General features: G+C 37.2%; 1 protein-coding gene across 1 annotated transcript in view; it reads left to right on the top strand.

The window, feature by feature from the left end:
- The window catches only part of LOC101679362 (oligophrenin-1), a 307,195-nt gene that overhangs the window by 61,189 nt on the left and 227,276 nt on the right, over positions 1–18,730 (top strand). Inside the window, exons 9-11 of the mRNA XM_045071280.1 lie at positions 3,631–3,664; positions 4,170–4,232; positions 5,587–5,661. Of these exons, the coding sequence (XP_044927215.1) occupies positions 3,631–3,664; positions 4,170–4,232; positions 5,587–5,661 (172 nt within the window). The remainder of the gene's footprint in view (positions 1–3,630; positions 3,665–4,169; positions 4,233–5,586; positions 5,662–18,730) is intronic.

The following is an 18,730-nucleotide window of genomic DNA, read 5'->3' as shown; positions in this document are numbered from 1 at the left end:
AGCTTTACTACAAAGCTGTGATCACCAAGACAGCATGGTACTGGCATAAAAACAGACACATAGACCAGTGGAACAGAGTAGAGAGCCCAGATATGGACCCGCAACTCTATGGTCAAATAATCTTCGACAAAGCAGGAAAAAATAAACAGTGGAAAAAAGACAGTCTCTTCAATAAATGGTGCTGGGAAAATTGGACAGGTATATGTAGAAGAATGAAACTCGACCATTCTCTTACACCATTCACAAAGATAAACTTGAAATGGATAAAAGACCTCAAGATGAGACAGGAATCCATCAGAATCCTAGAGGAGAACATAGGCAGTAACTTCATCGATATCAGCCACAGCAACTTCTTTCAAGATATGTCTCCAAAGGCAAAGGAAACAAAAGCGAAAATGAACTTTTATGACTTCATCAAGATCAAAAGCCTCTGCACAGCAAAGGAAACAGTCAACAAAACGAAGAGGCAACCCACGGAATGGGAGAAGGAATTTTCAAATGATAGTACAGACAAAAGGTTGATATCCAGGATCTGTAAAGAACTTCTCAAAAAACAGATAATCATATCAAAAAATGGGCAGAAGATATGAACAGACACTTCTCCAATGAAGACCTACAAATGGCTATCAGACACATGAAAAAAATATTCATCATCACTAGCCCTCAGGGAGATTCAAATTAAAACCACATTGAGATATCACCTTACACCAGTTAGAATGGCCAAAATTAGCAAGACAGGGAACAACATGTGTTGGAGGGGATGTGGAGAAAGGGGAACCCTCTTACACTGTTGGTGGGAATGCAAGTTGGTGCAGCCACTTTGGAAAACAGTGTGGAGATTCCTTAAGAAATTAAAAATAGAATTTCCCTGTGACCCTGCAATTGCACTACTGGGTATTTGCCTTGAAGATACAGATGTAGTGAAAAGAAGGGCCATCTGGACCCCGATGTTTATAGCAGCAATAGCCACGGTTGTCAAATTGTGGAATGAACCAAGATGCCCTTCAACGGACGAATGGATAAGGAAAATGTGGTCCATATACACTATGGAGTATTATGCCTCCATCAGAAAGGATGAAGACTCAACTTTTGTAGCAACATGGACGTGACTGGCGGAGATTATGCTGAGTGAAATGAGTCAAGCAGAGAGTCAATTATCATATGGTTTCACTTATTTGTGGAGCATAACAAATAGCATGGAGGGCAAGGGGAGTTAGAGAAGAGAAGGGAGTTGGGGTAAATTGGAAGGGGAGGTGAACCACGAGAGACTCTGAAAAACAATCTGAGGGGTTTGAAGCGGCGGGGGGTGGGAGGTTGGAGGAACCAGGTGGTGGGTATTAGGGCACAGATTGCATGGAGCACTGGGTGTTGTGCAAAAACAATGAATTCTGTTACGCTGAAAAGAAATTAAAAAAAAAGAAAATTAAGCTTTTTCAGTTTATAAAACTAATATGTATTTATATAGAAAGATGGAAAATAATTGTCATAACTGAATAAGCATTTTTTAAGATTTTATTCAAAATTATTTTGCTGCCCCCATCTTACATTCCCAAATCAGCTTATTCTCTTGAAGGGTACAACTGGTGGGGAAGATGGTACTGTCATCCTATGTTTCAAGATGTACCAGTCTGTTTAGAACATTGTTACACAGGAGTACAAGCAATACCTTAAATGTTTTAGTGATTATCATAGAATAACCAATATGAGGAGTCAGAAACGAGTGAAAAGCACTTTTTCTCTTCAGTATCTTCCATGTGGGTTTCTTCTAGTGGCATATGAACTAATATTACCTTCCTAGTGTTGGAATTCCAAAAGCCTGAATTTGGATCCTAGTTGTGCTGTTCAGCAGTTGTGTGACTTCAAGCAAGTCATTGTAGCTGAGATTCAGTTTTCTTCTCTTCAGTAAAATGGGTTTAATAATCTCTGTTCCACTTAACTCACAGAATTGCTTTGAAAAATCAAATGAATGGGATATCTGTCAACTGTAATGTGCTGTATTAGTTTTAGGTGCTTCTAACTGGACTAAAGAATGAGTGCAAGGCTACTGCAATTCAATAATATTTGAATATAGTCTAATATTCTTGTTTTATTCAAGGCAAAAATTTGTTAAGAGGGGAAACACACCACAGACTTTTCTTTCTGTGTCTCCTCAGTGCCCTGGAGACTAAAGAGGAGTGGTCAGATCTCAGACTGCATTTATAGCAACCAAGAAGGTAGCAGGAGGGAAGTGGTACTGTGAGGACTGGCATACAGAAAGTAGTCCATGACCTGTCTCTCCCTCCTTCCCAGAAACCTGGAGCTTAACTATTGCATGCCTCTGATGTTTCTCTAGGAAGATGGTAGGAGGCTCAGCAGGGCATTTTATTCTTGATTCCCTCTTTTAAATTTGTTCTCTCTTTAGGTTTTAGAGGTTGAAGGATACAGATGGGTTTTTGTGGAGAATGACATTAGAATATGGATTCACTAAATATTGATCCCTAACAACTTGACTTTGATAGTGTTTCCGCAAATAGCTTGTTAATGAAAGTGGCAGCTAGGGCTGGTCAGCACAGAAATCTCCCTCATTGAATTGTCCATGGGCATACACACATATGCAGATGATTTTCTTTTAAAAGGACAGATTGCTGGGACACCTGGGTAGCTCAGTGGGTTAAGCCTTTGGCTTCGGCTCAGGTCATGATCTCAGGGTCCAGGGATTGAGCACCACATTGTGCTCTCTGCTCAGCAGGGAGCCTGCTTCCCTTCTTCTCTCTCTCTGCCTGCCTCTCTGCCTAATTGTGATCTCTGTCAAATAAATAAATAAAATCTTTAAAAAAATAAATAAAAGGAGAGATTGTTAAAGCCGACTAACAAATCCCATAGAGAAGGCTTCCTTCCTGCAGTTTCACATTATTATTCTTGCTGATTTACTAAACACCCCAATTCACTAATCTTAGATGTGGTATACATGCCTTTGTTTAAAGTGTCAAAGAAGATCAGGACTTGAAGGGACATCTGTTCCAATCCTCATCATTTTAGAGATACGAGTCTTAAAGTATAGAGACAAAAAGGACATGCCCGAGATATCCTAATGAGATAGAGGTGGAACCAGGACTAGACTTTGTTGAGGATCTCCCCTTTGGTGTCTCATGTAGCTCTCAGTGTGTTCTTCAATATGACTCAGACAAATCTTGATCAGTGCAGGGGTGTCTTTCAGCTGGACACTTGCTTTTCTACAGAGAAACACCCATTACTTAGCCTTTGGGGTAGGAGGCTGTTACTGGAAGTATTTACATTTTACTGCCAATGCCCATTAGCCATGTATCTATTAGAAAACTGTTTCTTTTCTCGCATGCTCTCTTGCTTCATCAGAAAAATTCTCCAGGCTTTACATAAGTAAATTTCTAAGATGGGTAGGCTACAACTTCAGCTGCAGTGAGCTACTTGGAATCTGCTTCAAAGATTGTTAATCCAAGTGTTTTCTGGGGACCTATGCAAAGATTCTGCTTAGCCCAGTTTTTCATCTTATTAAAGCTTCAGGGACACCAATGGTTTTGATGGACTACCTGAGAAAATAGATTAGTATTATTTGCCACACTTATCTATAGTGATTGACAATAGCCTTGGCGTTTTCTTTCTCTTCTTTTGTAGATCTACCACAGCCCCATAACAAAACAGGAAGAAAGTGAGTCAAATTTATGGTCTATTGACATTACAAACTGCTTGCTGTCCTAATCAGTTAATGTTCTGTAATACTGACGCAAATGTGTTGATGACTCTGTGTGGAATAAAATTCATACCTATTTTTTAGTATGTCTACTTAGTGAAATAAGGAAGTCACTTTATCTTAGTTTATGGTATAGGTAGTAATAGTAATATAGAGAAGAACTAATTGTATCTTTCTTATTCTAAACACACGATAGAAATTATGTGCATTTCTACCCTGACATTTCATGTCTGATGTTGCTCATGCCTAAAATAAACATAATGCAAAGAGATCAGTAACAGTGTTTTGTGGTAGAAGAGTAAAAAACTCTTTTAAGGGGAAAATATTTCTATTTAAGGGTATTAGTGATGAAAAACCATACCCCTTAATCTCTCACTGCAGTCTCCTAGCATGATCAATAAATGGTTGGTAGGTAAAGCTTATTATAGCAGGATCTAACTCTGTTTTCCTTTGTTTCAAATAGTGGAACTGAATGAAGTGGGGTTCAAGTTTGTTAGGAAGTGCATCAATGTCATTGAGACCAAAGGTAAGAAATGAACCAGAGTATTGGTGGTGTTTGAATCTGGTCACTCTGAATTTATTCTAGGGAAATTTCTTAAAATTAGCAATGATGTTGTTTGTTGGTCAGGACTCATTTTAGCGATAAAGACTATTTATAAACCTGGAACACTAGACATAAATTTCTAAAATTCTAGCAAATTTCAAGCCAGTGGTATCCAAGTATATTGGGATAATTTGTGGTTTCCTGCATTTAAAGAGAAAGAGCTTAATTAATCAAATGGTACAAAGTTCTAAGTTATACAAGATAATTATTTCCTAGAGATATGGTGTACAGCATAAAGCTGTAGTTAACAATACTGTATTGTAGACTTTAAAATGTGCTAAGATGGTAGATCTTATGTTAAGAGCTCTTATCACAAAAAAATAATGAATAAGGAGGGCTACAGGAAAGCTTTAGAGGTGATGGGTATGTGATGGGTAGATTGTGGTGATGGTTTCACTTATCTCCAAACTCACCAAGTTGTATATATTAAATATGTACAGCCTCTTGTATTTCAAAAAAATAAATAAAGAGAAAGAGCTTCCAACATCTTATAAGATATTCTAAAGTACTACTGAACACTCCTCAAGTAGTGTTCTTACCATTCCATCATAAATAAATAAGAGTTCAATTTCTACCACAGTACATATCAGTTTAGGGGCGCCTGGGTGGCTCAGTGGGTTAAGCCTCTGGCTTCGGCTCAGGTCATGATCTCAGGGTCCTGGGATTGAGCCCCAAATCAGGCTCTCTGATCAGCAGAGAATCTGCTTCCCCCTCTCTCTCAGGCTGCCTCTCTGCCTACTTGTGATCTCTCTCTCTTCCAAATAAATAAATAAAATCCTTAATAAACTCTAACTCTCTAGTCTCTCTCTGAGAATTGTTAGAATGTAGGCAGGTAGTATATGAGCCAAGCCTCTCTGTTTAACATATGCCATAGTCCATCCCTTTCTTCCTTTATATCACTGCTCACAGGCAACTCGGAGATTGGTATTTCCTCCTTTTTCAATTAAAACCTAGCTCCCTTCCAAGATGGTGGCACTTTTCCCAGCCACCCGCTGCTACCCACCTAATCATATTTTTCTTTTTACTATAGAGTATATTCTCTTCTGTTCATATTAATGAAATTTTGGTATAATCCAAATGAAAGTGTAGAGAGAATAATTTGGAGAGAGGTTTCAAAACTGTTCCCCTATTGTAGGGAAAGGCTGGAGAGCATGGAGAGGGTAGGGAGACACTTTTCTGTTTGAACTGACTAGGATGTAAGTACCTACTTTCTTTACCCTGAGGGAAATGAAAGCTCTAGCTGTGAAACAAAACTGATCTCAATTTCTTTCCCTAGGGATCAAGACAGAGGGATTGTATCGTACTGTGGGCAGCAACATTCAGGTTCAGAAGCTGCTGAATGCCTTTTTTGGTAACAATTTTAATTTCATAATTCTTATTGGAAATTGTGTATTAAAAATAAATGTGACTAAAAGAGAAAGGAGACATTGCTAAAAAAGGTTATAGAATGTTTAAGAAATATTTTCAAAGGAAAAATATACACATATTTGCCTACCCTGGCTCAGAGACAATCTTGCATTGATACAACTAGCATTTCTTCTTCACCACATCATATTGACACCTGAGAACCTTTGCAGTCTGGCTTCTACCCCAACCTCTCCACTGGAACTACTTTTGCCAGGCATAGAAGATATCACAGCAGATATTCACAGCAGATAGTTCTCACAGTTTGTCTTGCTTAAAGTTTTGAAGATATTCACAGTGGACGGTTTTCACAATCTATCTGGCTTGATCTCCTTGTTGACTACTCCCTCCTTTTTGAAACTTTCTCCCTATGTGACTTCTGTGATTCAACATCTTGTGATTTTTCTAAAATCTTGTGTTAAAACTTTCAAGTGACTCTTCTCAGGTCCTTTTTCTTCTCATCTTTTAAATCTTGGCTGGGTATTTTCCAGCATTCCCTCTTTACCAGCCTTTATTTCTTCCTCTACATGTATTCCCAATGAAGAAATAATAACCTGGTTATGCATGACATTTTTTCACTTTTTACATGTCAAGTAATTTTTAAAGTTTTTATTTAAATTATTTAAATTTCAGTTCATTAACATACAGTGTGATAGTAGTTTCACATGTATAATATAGTGATTCAATACTTCCATACAACATCAGTTGCTCATCAAATGCAGTGCTTAATCCCCATCACCTATTTAACCTATCCCTACCCAACTTTCCTCTGATAGCTATCACTTTGTTCTCTACAGTTAAGAGTCTGTTCTTGGTTTACCTCTCTCTTTTTCCCCCCATGCTCACTTGTTTGGCTTCTTAAATTCCACAAATGAGTGAAGTCGTATGGTGTTTGTCTTTCTCTGACTGACTTATTTGGCTTAGTGTAGTACTCTCTAGCTCAAATCACGCCATTACAAATGGGAAGAGTTCATTCCTTTTGATGGCTATGTAATATTCCATTGTGTATATACCACATCTTCTTTATCCATGCGTCAGTTGATGGACATTTGGGTTCTTTCCATATTTTGACTTATATTCAAGTGCTGCTATAAACACTGGGGTGCATTTATCCTTTGAATTAGTATTTTTATATTCTTTGAGTGAATACCCAGTAGCACAATTCCTAGATTATAGGGTAGTTCTGTTTTCAACTTTTTTGAGGAACCTCTGTATAGTTTTCCAGAGTGGTTGCACCACTTTGCCTTCCCACCAACACTGTAAGAGGGTTCCCCATTTCCACATCCTCATCAACACCTGTTGTTTCTTGTGTTGTAATTTTAGCCATTCCAACTAGTGTGAAGTGGTATCTCATAATAGTTCTGATTTGTATTTCCCTGATGACTAGTGATATTGAGCATTTTTTCATGTGTCCTTTGGCCATCTATTTGTCTTCCTGGGAAAAAAATGTCTAGCCACGTGTTCCCATTTTTTTTTAAATGTTCAGTTTTATAAGTTCTTTATAAATTTTGGATACTAACCCTTTATCAATGTGTCATTTGCAAATATCTTCTCCCATTCCGTAGGCTGTCTGTTAGTTTTATTGATCGTTTCCTTTGCTGTGCAGAAGCTTTTTATTTTGATGAAGTCCCAGTAGTTTATTTTTGCTTTTAATAATTTGCATGTAGATTACCAGTTTTCCCAATATCATTTTTTGAAGACAGTCTTTTTTCCATTTATATTCTTTCCTGCTTTATTGAAGATTAACTAACCATACAATTGTGGGTACATTTCCAAGTTTTCCATTCTGTTCCATTGATCTATGTGTCCTTTTCTGTGCCAGTACCATGCTGTCTTGATCACTACAGCTTTGTAATATAATTTGAAGTCCAGAATTGTGATGAATTCAGCTTTGCTTTTCAAGATTGCTTTGGCTATTTCGGGTCATTTGTGGTCCCATACAAATTTTAAGATTGTTTGTTCTAGCTGTGTGAAAAATGATGTGGGTAATTTGATAGGGGCTGCTTTGGATACTATAGTCATTTTCACAATATTTCCTCTTCCAATCCATGAGCATGGGATCTTTTTCCATTTCTTTGTGTCATTTTCAATGTCTTTCATCAGTGTTTTATAGTTTTCAGAGTACATATCATTTATCTTTTCAGTTAGGCTTCTTCCTATGTATGTTATGCTTTTTGGTAGAATTGTAAATGGGATCGAGTCCTTGAATTCTCTTCCTCCTGCTTCCCTATTGGTATATAGAAACACAGCAGATTTCTCTACATTGGTTTTGTATCCTACAACTTTACTGAATTCATTTATTGTTTTTAGCAAATTTTTGGTCTAGTTTTTCAGGGTTTCTAAATATAGCATCATATTATTGGCAGGTAGTGAACATTTGACTTCTTCCTTGCCAATTTGGATGCTTTTTAAATTTTTCTTTTTCTTGTCTGATTGCTGTGGCTAAAATTTCCAGTACTATGTTAAGTGTCAGTGGTGAGAGTGGGCATCCCCTGTTGTTTCTCACTATAGAAGAAAAGCTCTCGGGTTTTCCTTACTGAGAATTATATTAGCTGTGGGTTTTTCATATATGGCCTTTACATTGCTTAGGTATTTCCTCTAATCCTACCTTTTTTAGGATTCTTATCATGAGTGGATATTGTACTTTGTCAAATGCATTTTCTTCATCTACTGAAAGGATCATATGGTTCTTTCCTTTCTCTTATTAATCTGGTTTGTCACATTGATTAATCTGCAAATTTTGAAGCACTTGCTCCCCAGGAATAAATTCCACTTGATCATGCAAAATGATTCTTTTAATGTACTGTTAAGGATTCAATTTGCTAGTATCTTGTTGAGAATTTTTACATCCATGTTCATCAAGGATATTTACCTGTAGTTCTCTTTTTAAGTGGAATCTTTATCTGCTTTTGGTATCAGGAAAATGCTGGCCTCAAGGATGAATTTGGAAGTCTTCTTCCTCTTCTAGTTTTTGGAATAGTTTGAGAAGAATAGGTATTAACTCTTCTTTAAATGTTTGCTGGAATTTCCTTGTGAAGCTATCTGGCTCTGGACTTCTGTTTGTTGGGAGATTTTTTTATTGCTGATTCAATTTTTTAGTGGTTTTCAGTCTGTTCAAGTTTTCTATTTCTTTCTGTTTCAGTTCTGGTAATTTATATGTTTCTGGAAATTTATCTACTTCTTCAAGGTTGTCCAATTTGTTGGCATTTTTTTTCATAATATTCTCTTATAATTATCTTTCTGTGGTTTTGGTTGTTATTTATTCTTTCTCATTTGTGATTTTATTTATTTCGGTCATTCTTCTCTTCTTTTTAATAAGCCTGGCTAGGAGTTTATCAACTTCATTAATTTTTTTCAAAGAACCAGCTACTGGTTTCATTGTTCTGTTCTATTTGTTTGTTTTGTTTCTGCATCATTTCTTCTGCACTAATTTTTTTTTCCTTCTTCTACTGGCTTTAGGCTTCATTTATGCCTTTTTCTAGCTCCTTTAGGTGTAAGGTTAGTTTGTATGTTTGAGATTTTTCTTGCTTCTTGAAGTAGGTCTACATTGGTATATACTGCCCTCTTAAGAGTATGTCTAGCAATTTTTATAGGATTCTGAAAATCATGGGTATTACATGTCTATTTTGTTGACTTCTATTAAAGAGTATTGAAATTTGTTTTTTAGGTAGTTATTTGTAGATCAGCTATCCATTTGATGCTTCTTTTTAAGCTTGTAAGGACCAAAATAAGCTATCTTTTACTGGCTAGGTTAGCCCTACTACTGAAGTCTGTCTTCTTTTGTCTCTTCATTCTTATTGTTTGGAACTTAAACATCTGCCAGCTCTGCATCACTTCTTGGAATTGTTCAGCTTAAAATTCCTTGATCTGTCCATTGGCTAACCTTGTAGACTTTTTTTTAAAAGATTTTTTATTTATTTGAGGGGGGGAGAGAGAGAGAGAGAGAGAGAGAGAATTCACAAGCCAGGGGAGCAACAGAGAGGGAGGCAGAGGGAGAGGGAATGAATCTCAAGCAGACTCCATACTGAGTGCAAAGCCCAATGCAGGGCTTGATCCCATGACCCTGAGATCATGACCTGAGTCAAAATGAAGAGTTGGATGCTCAACTGACTGAGCCACCTAGGTGCCCCTAGCCTCATAGAGTTTTATCTTGGCCACTCATAGCTTAGTATTCAATGGACAGACTCAAGGAGATCCACGGAATTTTTTTGTTGTTGTTCTTTCTCTGTACAGCTCCCTCTTTTCTGGCATAATGCCCTGCAAATTCTAGCTTCCATAGCCTCTCTGAACTCCAGGCTTTTTCTCTTCCACCTGAGCAAGACTTCCATGCTGAGCTTTGAGTTCTTATTCCTGATGCTACTATTCAGAAAGTGCTTTTAGGTAGCAAGGTGTGACAATGGTAGGACTTATTTTATTTGTTTCCCCTTTTTTCAGAGTCATAGTCTTATGCTGTCCATTGTTCAATAACTACAAATAGCTCTTTCTTACTTACATTTTGTCCAGTGTTCTTATTGTCACAACAGGAGAGCAAGTCTAGTGCCAGTTATTCCAACATGGCCTGGCATAAAGTCCCTCTGCAGGGTTTTACTAGCACTTCTATGCTAACAGCACCCAAAAATCTCTAGTCTAGACATCATTTCCTGAGTTCTAAACTCAGTGTCTCCAGTTTCTCACTGAACCTGTGCTTACTAAACATAGAGTGATCATATCTGTATAGCATAGTCTGTTAAATCATCATGGCATGGCAGAGATGTTAATCTCCAAAGGCTGAAGGAATCAGAATTGGAATTGTCTTTGTCATAGTCTCTGTCTGTATATACATGTTTCACAGATACATATATTTGACATGTCCAGAACTAAACTTAATTGTTTTTATCTTTCTGCAAACCTGTTGTTCTTCCTTTTGTGAATGGTAGTGAACTGATAATCTCAGTTTTCATAAAGCATCAGAAAACAAACTAAGTGTGGAGAGCTGCAGTTTGAATAAAGCACATATATTTGGTCTCTTCTGTGATGCATAGCTTAATTTTCATAACCCTATAGGCCTGACAACATAACCCTGTTAGTACATGAGGATGCAACAACATGTAGTAATAGCAGAATGTAGAGTTTTTGTATTATAGAGTACATTATTATTGCTTCAGCATTGCTTGCTTTTATCACTTTATATTCTTGACTTAAAAATTCACATTGTCCTATTCCTGGCCTTTTACAGCACATTTTATAAGCTATAGGACACTTTTTTGTTTGGGAAAGGGCTTAGAGCATGGCCCAGAATATTTAGTTTCTGAAAAATTATTGGACTCATTAACTGTTTAGTTAATTTCGTTCTTCTACCTAATATATAATAAGCTGAAACATGTGCCATGCTCGGCATCCTACTGATTCTCTTACAGGCTTCAATAGGACTGAAATGGTTCCTTCAAATCTTACATGGCAATATGATTTGATTCATGTATCATAGAAAGTGGCAGGGTTGGCATATTGCATCTATTCAACATCCAGCTCCAAATATTACTTACGTGAATATCTGAAAAGTAGCCCAAGAATTTCTGGATATAAATATTTATACATACAATATAAAACAGTGCCTGTTTTACATATTTCTGCATAAAAGTAGTAATCCCTGATTCTTTCCCTAATTCCAATTCTAGATTTGATGATCCTTATTCATTTAGCAAATGAATCTACTAAGGGTCAGGCATTTTGCTCAAGGGTATAGGTTAGAGTGAACATACCACTAGCATTTCCTACCTTTGTGGAGTTTACATTCTGTAGGATAGACTGACTTTCTGCTAACTTACAATTTATCTTTGTGTGGAGTGATCTCCCTTCTAAGCTTCTTTTATATTCTATCTTCCGGGGATTCTCATGGGATCCTCAAAGTTGTCTTGCTTCTTTTCACCCTTCCCTGATCTATTCTCACACCATTAGGGGCTGACTGCTTTGGCTTTGTATAGACTCATCATGATTTATTCTGGGAGAAAGAACATTCCTCTTACTAGCACAGCATGTTTTCCTCTCTTTTTTCCTTAAGTCTTGTGCTCTATGCCCATCAAAAGTACACTTCTAGTATTGTTTTTTTAACTTCAACAACCTTTAGACTACTTTCTTTATAGTGTTTCCTACAACACATGACTGTGGGCTTTTTTCTGTTGTTTACTAAAGACTTCCATTTTTTCCCCACCTGAAAATCTGTCTTTTTGGCAAATAAAATGCAACACAGACCGCTAAGTCAGTGGGAGGGGGAAACACATTCACAATAAATAATTATTTTTCATTCAGTCCACCATTGGGTTAGTCACATTTCTCCCCCACCCAAGATTGTTGCATTATGCTTTATGTTAACATATCCTACAAATTGATGGGAAGCATCTTCACTCATGCTTAATCCATCATAAACCACTCAAGTCACAGAGAAGCTAATCTGATTACCTCAGAAACAGCTTGGTACTGCATCTAAGTGTTCTGCTTCTCCACCTCTTATCAAGTCATTGTCATCTTATTAATGATAATGCCTCTTATAATAATTACATATATTTATATTATAATTTTAATAATTATAATCATGCTCGTGACAATACCAGTGTACCTAGCACATTGCAGGTACTCAGTAACTGTTCCTTCACTGGAACTCTAAAATCTTGTGCTCTAGAGAGTATTTCACAATGACTGAAACAGAGGGGTGAGATAGAGCAGTATTGACATGTGTCCTTTATGAAGTTGATTCTAGCTAGGAAGTCATCCACAGAAAATCATTATTTACTGAACTAAACAGAGGAGAAACGAATATAGTGAGTAAAGTAACAAACCATTGGTAAGATGTTACTTATTTAGGTTTTAAAATTTCTCCTTTTATCTTTACACTATTAACAGAAAATACATTTAATTTTCAGAAACCAAATGGAGCACCTAATGTAATCATATGTAGACAGTTAAATAGAGTAGAGATGAGAATAGACTTTTAAAAAAAATCCCTCATACTTAAGTGTTCAGCATCTGAAGAATTAAGTTTAGTATTAAACTCACATATATCGGGGCCCTGGGTGGCTCAGTGGATTAAAGCCTCTGCCTTCAGCTCAGGTCATGAACCCAGGGTCCTGGGATCGAGCCCCGCATCGGGCTCTCTGCTCAGCGGGGAGCCTGCTTCCTCCTCTCTCTCTCTCTCTCTCTCTCTCTCTCTCTGCTTGCCTCTCTGTCTAATTGTGATCTCTGTCTGTCAAATAAATAAATAAATCTTTAAAAAAAAAAACCTCACATATATCTAGACAAATAGATAATAAATATGTATCAAAAAGAAGCAACTTCAAATTATATGAGTTCTTTGAGTAACAGTGAAATAATACCCCTAGCAAGTAAAACAAAACCATATCACACTCCACTTTAGGAGCTGTAAAACTTGAACTCTATGCATTTATCTGTAAAGCAATTCTGTAGGTTAATCACTTTTTTTATACTCAAGTATAGTGGGGAACTTTACTTTTCAATATATATCAAGGCATTTTTATTCCCAAGGTCAGGTGTGTGTATATGTGCACACGTGCATGTATTTAAAAACTTATATAGTTTCAGCACATTAATCACAATTATACTTGGTAACCTAGATAGGTACTTTGAGTATTCTCAGATCATGTGTGCTACACATGTAGCACAGTACTACAAGAGGCTGGAATAATTGGTAAATAGTTATTTAATGTTGTCCTTTTTGAAATTATTTATTTGCCTCCAGTTTTGAAGCTAGAAATAAAGTTTGTGGTCTGAATATTTGTTCTTTATCGATTGTTTTCTTAAAAACTAAAAAAACAGATACCAAATTCATCTTTAGTTCCCAACGAACATATTGCCCTTTTCTAGCATTCTTGTCAATGTGTGAAAAGGGGGATAGAAATACTTGTGTCAGAAGTATCTTAACTTACAAAAAAAGTTAAATTGTTGACATGTAAATCTGGTAGCCTCCTTACTGTACCTGCTCCCTGCTGCTGGGTTTCTAATCTGGATAGTCTATTTGCTATCTCACTATGAATAAGGAACCGGGGAACTTTTTGCATTAATGTCCTATCGCTACTGTAACAAATCAGTCTTAGGGAGTTAAAATCAAGGTTATTGGTGGGGTTGCATTCACGCTGGAGTATCTAAAGGAGAATCTGTTCCTTTGCCTTTTGCAGCTTCTAGGAGATGGCAGCTTTCCTTGTTTCCTATATGCCAGGCACTGTATCAGGTGGTAGGTGTATATTAGTAAAAAAACAGACAAAAATCTCATTCCTCATGAAGCATAGAGTCTAGCAGCTGCCATATAGTTCATGGATATAGTCCTCCATTTTCCCCTCAGAATAAACTCTGGAATATCCCAGATCCAGGGTTCTATTGATCTCCACCTGACAGTATAGGCAATTGGAAAATAGAAATCACAGTGTTCCCTTATGAAGAACCATTCTGCTTCTTGAACCAAAGTCTTTGTACCATTTATCTGAAGCATATAAGAAGAATATATTAACTTTGGGATAATGTAGATATATTCTTTTTTTCTGATAGAGAGTATATATGCTTCATTTCCTCTGTCTGAACTCCACTGATTCTCATTTTGTTCCTAATCTTATTGCTTATCTTCTGCCTCCTCCTGTCTTGGCTTGTGAACCCCTTTCTACTTTCCTTAGACCAGTCTTTCAGTTAATGACATTTCATCCATTGATTCATCCAGTGTTGATTGAATGTCTACTATATTATAGACATTAGTGTTTATGGCTGGTCTTTACCTCTCTATCTTTTTCTTTTTCTCTTGTTCTTCACATATCCCTTGCCTTCTATTTTGATATATTGAGACTATCAATTTACTTTCATAATATGTCTCCCATTAGCTCACACTGGAGACCCTTTCAAATACAAATAACCAGTCAAGTCAATCAGAAATGAAAGACTAGTCTTCTCTAGATCAAAGCTAGTTGTCATCTGGGAAAATTTCATTTATAGAATTCTCAGGTAGGTAGTACATGCTGTAGCATTCCTCAATATATTTTTTTTTTCACAAGATTTTTTTCTCTTGGATCTCTAGCAATCTAATATCCAGCACAATGACTGACATAAATATTTGTAGAATGAATGAGTGCTGTAAAGATAATTCCAAAAGTCCAAAACATATGACACAGTGTTAGCCACAGCAAAATCGAGCTATAGTTCCATATTCATATATTTATCATGTACTTTTTTTGATGCGCAAACTCTCATATAGTTTTAATCATGGTACAAATAATTAATTGCCAGTTACATTTAGCAATCGTTCACATACTTTTTCAAATAAAAACAAACATTAGAAATTAGCAAAATTGTAGAATAAGAATGCTCAGCAAGTACCATTGTAGTGTGAGTATACATTCTAAATTGATTTTACAGATTGATCAGTCTATACTTGCACTCACAATTTTACATTCCATGGTAGGTACATGTACCTATAACATAAACTGTGGCATATTAAAAATTTTAAGAGCTAATTTGCGCAAAAATCCTTTTAAATTGGGCAACATACTGTCTAACAGTTAGAAAAGAGCTGCAAGGATCTGTAGAAAATGACAGGTTTTTTTTTTCCTTTAAAACATTTTTATTGTCATAGAGTATATACAACATAAAATTGCCATTTTAGCCATTTTTAAGCATACAGTTTTGTGGCATTAATTACATTCACAGTGTTGAGCAAACATCGCCACTATTTATTTACAAAACTTTTTCATTATCACAAACAGAAACTGTATAGCAATTAAGCAATAACTCCTCACAACCCGCGTCCAACGTTTTTTTTATTATGTTATGTTAGTCACCATACAGTACATCATTAGTTTTTGATGTAGTGTTCCAGGATTCATTATTTTCATATAACACTCAATGCTCATTAGAGCACATGCCCTCCTTAATACCTGTTACCAGGCTACCCCATCCTCCCAACCCCCCACTCCTCTGAAACCCTCACACTGTAGTCTCTCATGGTTCATCTCCTCCTCTGATTCCCCCCTTCAGTTCTCCCTTCTTTTCCCTAATATCCTCCATGCTATTCTTTATGTTCCACATATGAGTGAAGCCACATCTATAAAAAAACTTCTCAAACTCAACACCCCAAAAAACAAATAATCCAGTCAAAAAGTGGGCAGAAGACAAGAACAGACACTTCTCTAAAAAGACATACAAATGACTAACAGACACATGAAAAAAATGTTCAACATCTTTAGCCATCAGGGAAATGCAAATCAGAACCACACTGAGATACCACCTTACATCAGTTAGAATGGCAAAAATTAACAAGGCTGGAAGCAACAAATGTTGATGAGGATGTGGAGAAAGAGGGTTCCTCTTACACTGTTGGTGGGAATGCAAGCTAGTACAGCCTTTTTGGAAAACAATATGGAAGTTCCTCAGAAAGTTAAAAATAGAGCTACCCTATGACCCAGCAATTGTACTACTGGGTATTTACCCCAATGATAGAGATACAGGGAAAAGAAGGGGCACATGCACCTCAATGCTTATAGCAGCAATGTCCACAATAGCCAAATTGTGGAAGGAGCTGAGATACCCTTCAACAGAGGAATGGATAAAGAAGATGTGTTTCATAGATAAAGAGTTTCCAAGACCAGCAAGGCTTAAAAGACTATGCAACCAGCAAGGCTTAAAAGACTATGCAACCACCAAGCTGACACTGCAGGAAATATGAAGGGGGATTCTATAAAAGAGGAAAAATCCTAAGAATAGCATTGAACAGAAATCTAGAAACAATCTACAGAAAGAAAGACTTCAAAGGTAACACAATGTCAATAAAAACCTATCTATCAATAATCACTCTTAATGTGAATGGCCTAAATGCGCCCATAGAACAGCACAGGGTTGCAGATTGGATAAAATGACAGGACCCATCCGTATGTTGTCTACAAGAGACCTATTTGGAAACTAAAGATACACCCAGACTGAAAGTGAAGGGATGGAGAAGCATTTTTCATGCCAATGGGCCTCAAAAGAAGGCTGGGGTAGCGATTCTCATATCAGATAAATTAGATTTTAAACTAAAGACTGTAGTCAAAGATACAGAAGGACACGACATCATTCTTAAAGGGACTATCCACCAAGATTATCTAACAATTGTAAATATCTATGCCCCAATATGGGAGCAGCCAATTACATAAGAAAACTGTTAATCAAGATGAAAAGTCATATTGATATGAATACACTAATAGTAGGAGATCTTAGCACGCCTCTCTCAGAAATAGACAGATCATCAAAGCAGAAAATCAATAAAGAAACAAGAGCATTAATGGCACATTGGACCAGATGGACCTCAGATATATACAGAACATTCCACCCTAAAACAACAGAATACTCATTCTTCTCAAGTGCACATGGAACCTTCTCAAGAATAGATCACATACTGGGTCACAAATCAGGACTCAACCCATACCAAAAGACTGAGATGATTCCCTACATATTCTCAGATCACAATGCTTTGAAACTGGAGCTCAATGACAAGGAAAAGTTCCGAAGGAACTCAAACGCCTGGAAGCTAAAGACCACCTTGCTTAAGAATGATTGGATTGGGGCGCCTGGGTGGCTCAGTGGGTTAAGCCTCTGCCTTCGGCTCAGGTCATGATCCCGGGCTCCTGGGATCGAACCCCACATCGGGCTCTCTGCTCAGCAGGGAGCCCACTTCCCCCTCCCCCCACCCTCTGCGTACTAGTGATTTCTCTCTCTCTCTCTGTCAAATAAATAAATAAAAATCTTAAAAAAAAAAAAAAAGAATGCTTGGATCAACCAGGAGATCAAAGAAGAACTGAAACAATTCATGGAAACCAATGAGAATGAAGACACTTCCGTCCAAAACCTATGGGATACAGCAAAGGTAGTCCTAAGGCGGAAATATATAGCCATCGAAGCCTCCCTCAAAAAATTGAAAAAGCCAGGGGCGCCTGGGTGGCTCAGTGGTTTAAAGCCCCTGCATTCAGCTCAGGTCATGATCTCAGGGTCCTGGGATCGAGCCCCACATTGGGCTCTCTGCTCAGAGGGGAGCCTGCTTCCTCCTCTCTCTCTGCCTGCCTCTCTGCCTATTTGTGATCTCTGTCTGTCACATAAATAAATAAAATCTTAAAAAAAAAATTGAAAAATCCAGAACACAGCAGCTGTCTGTACACCTTAAAGAACTGGAGAATCAACAACAAATCAAACCAGCTCCACACATAAGAAGGGAAATAATCAAGATTAGAGCTGAGATCAATGAGGTAGAAACCAGAGATACAGTAGAACATATCAATGAAACTAGAAGCTGGCTTTTTGAAACAATCAATAAGATAGATAAACCACTGGCTGCACTAATCCAAAAGAAAAGAAAGCCCAAATTAATAAAATTATGAATGAAAAGGGAGAGATCACAGCACCAAGGAAGTAGAAACAATCATCAGAAGTTATTATCAACAGTTATATGCCAATTAGCTTAGCAACCTAGATGAAATGGATGCATTCTTGGAAAACTATAAACTCCCAAAATTGAACCAGGAAGAAATCAACAACCTGAATAGACATCTAGTAACGAGATTGAAGCGGTGATCAAAAACCTCCCAAAAAACAAGAGCCCAGGACCTGACGGATTCCCTGGGGAATTCTATCAAACTTTCAAAGAAGAAATAACACCTTTTCTCGTGAAGCTGTTTCAAAAAATTGAAGCAGAAGGAAAACATCCAGACTCTTTCTATGAAGCCAGCATTACCCTGATCCCCAAATCAGGCAAAGACCCTACCAAAAAGGAGAATTTCAGACCAATATCCCTGATGAATATTGATGCTAAGATTCTCAGCAAGATCCTAGCAAACAGGATCCAACAGCACATTAAAAAGATTATCCACCATGACCAGGTGGGATTCATCCCTGGGCTACAAGGATGGTTCAACATTCGCAAATCAATCAATGTGATAGAACAAATTAATAGGAGAAAAGAGAAGAGCCACATGGTCCTCTCAATCGATGCAGAAAAAGCATTTGACAAAATCCAGCAT

This window comes from Mustela putorius, unplaced genomic scaffold, assembly GCF_011764305.1.
Source record: "Mustela putorius furo isolate JIRA1106 unplaced genomic scaffold, ASM1176430v1.1 tig00003985_pilon_pilon_pilon, whole genome shotgun sequence".
NCBI classification, from domain to species: domain Eukaryota; kingdom Metazoa; phylum Chordata; class Mammalia; order Carnivora; family Mustelidae; genus Mustela; species Mustela putorius.
Note: the sequence above shows the minus strand (reverse complement) of the source record. Positions and strands in the feature narration are given on the sequence as shown.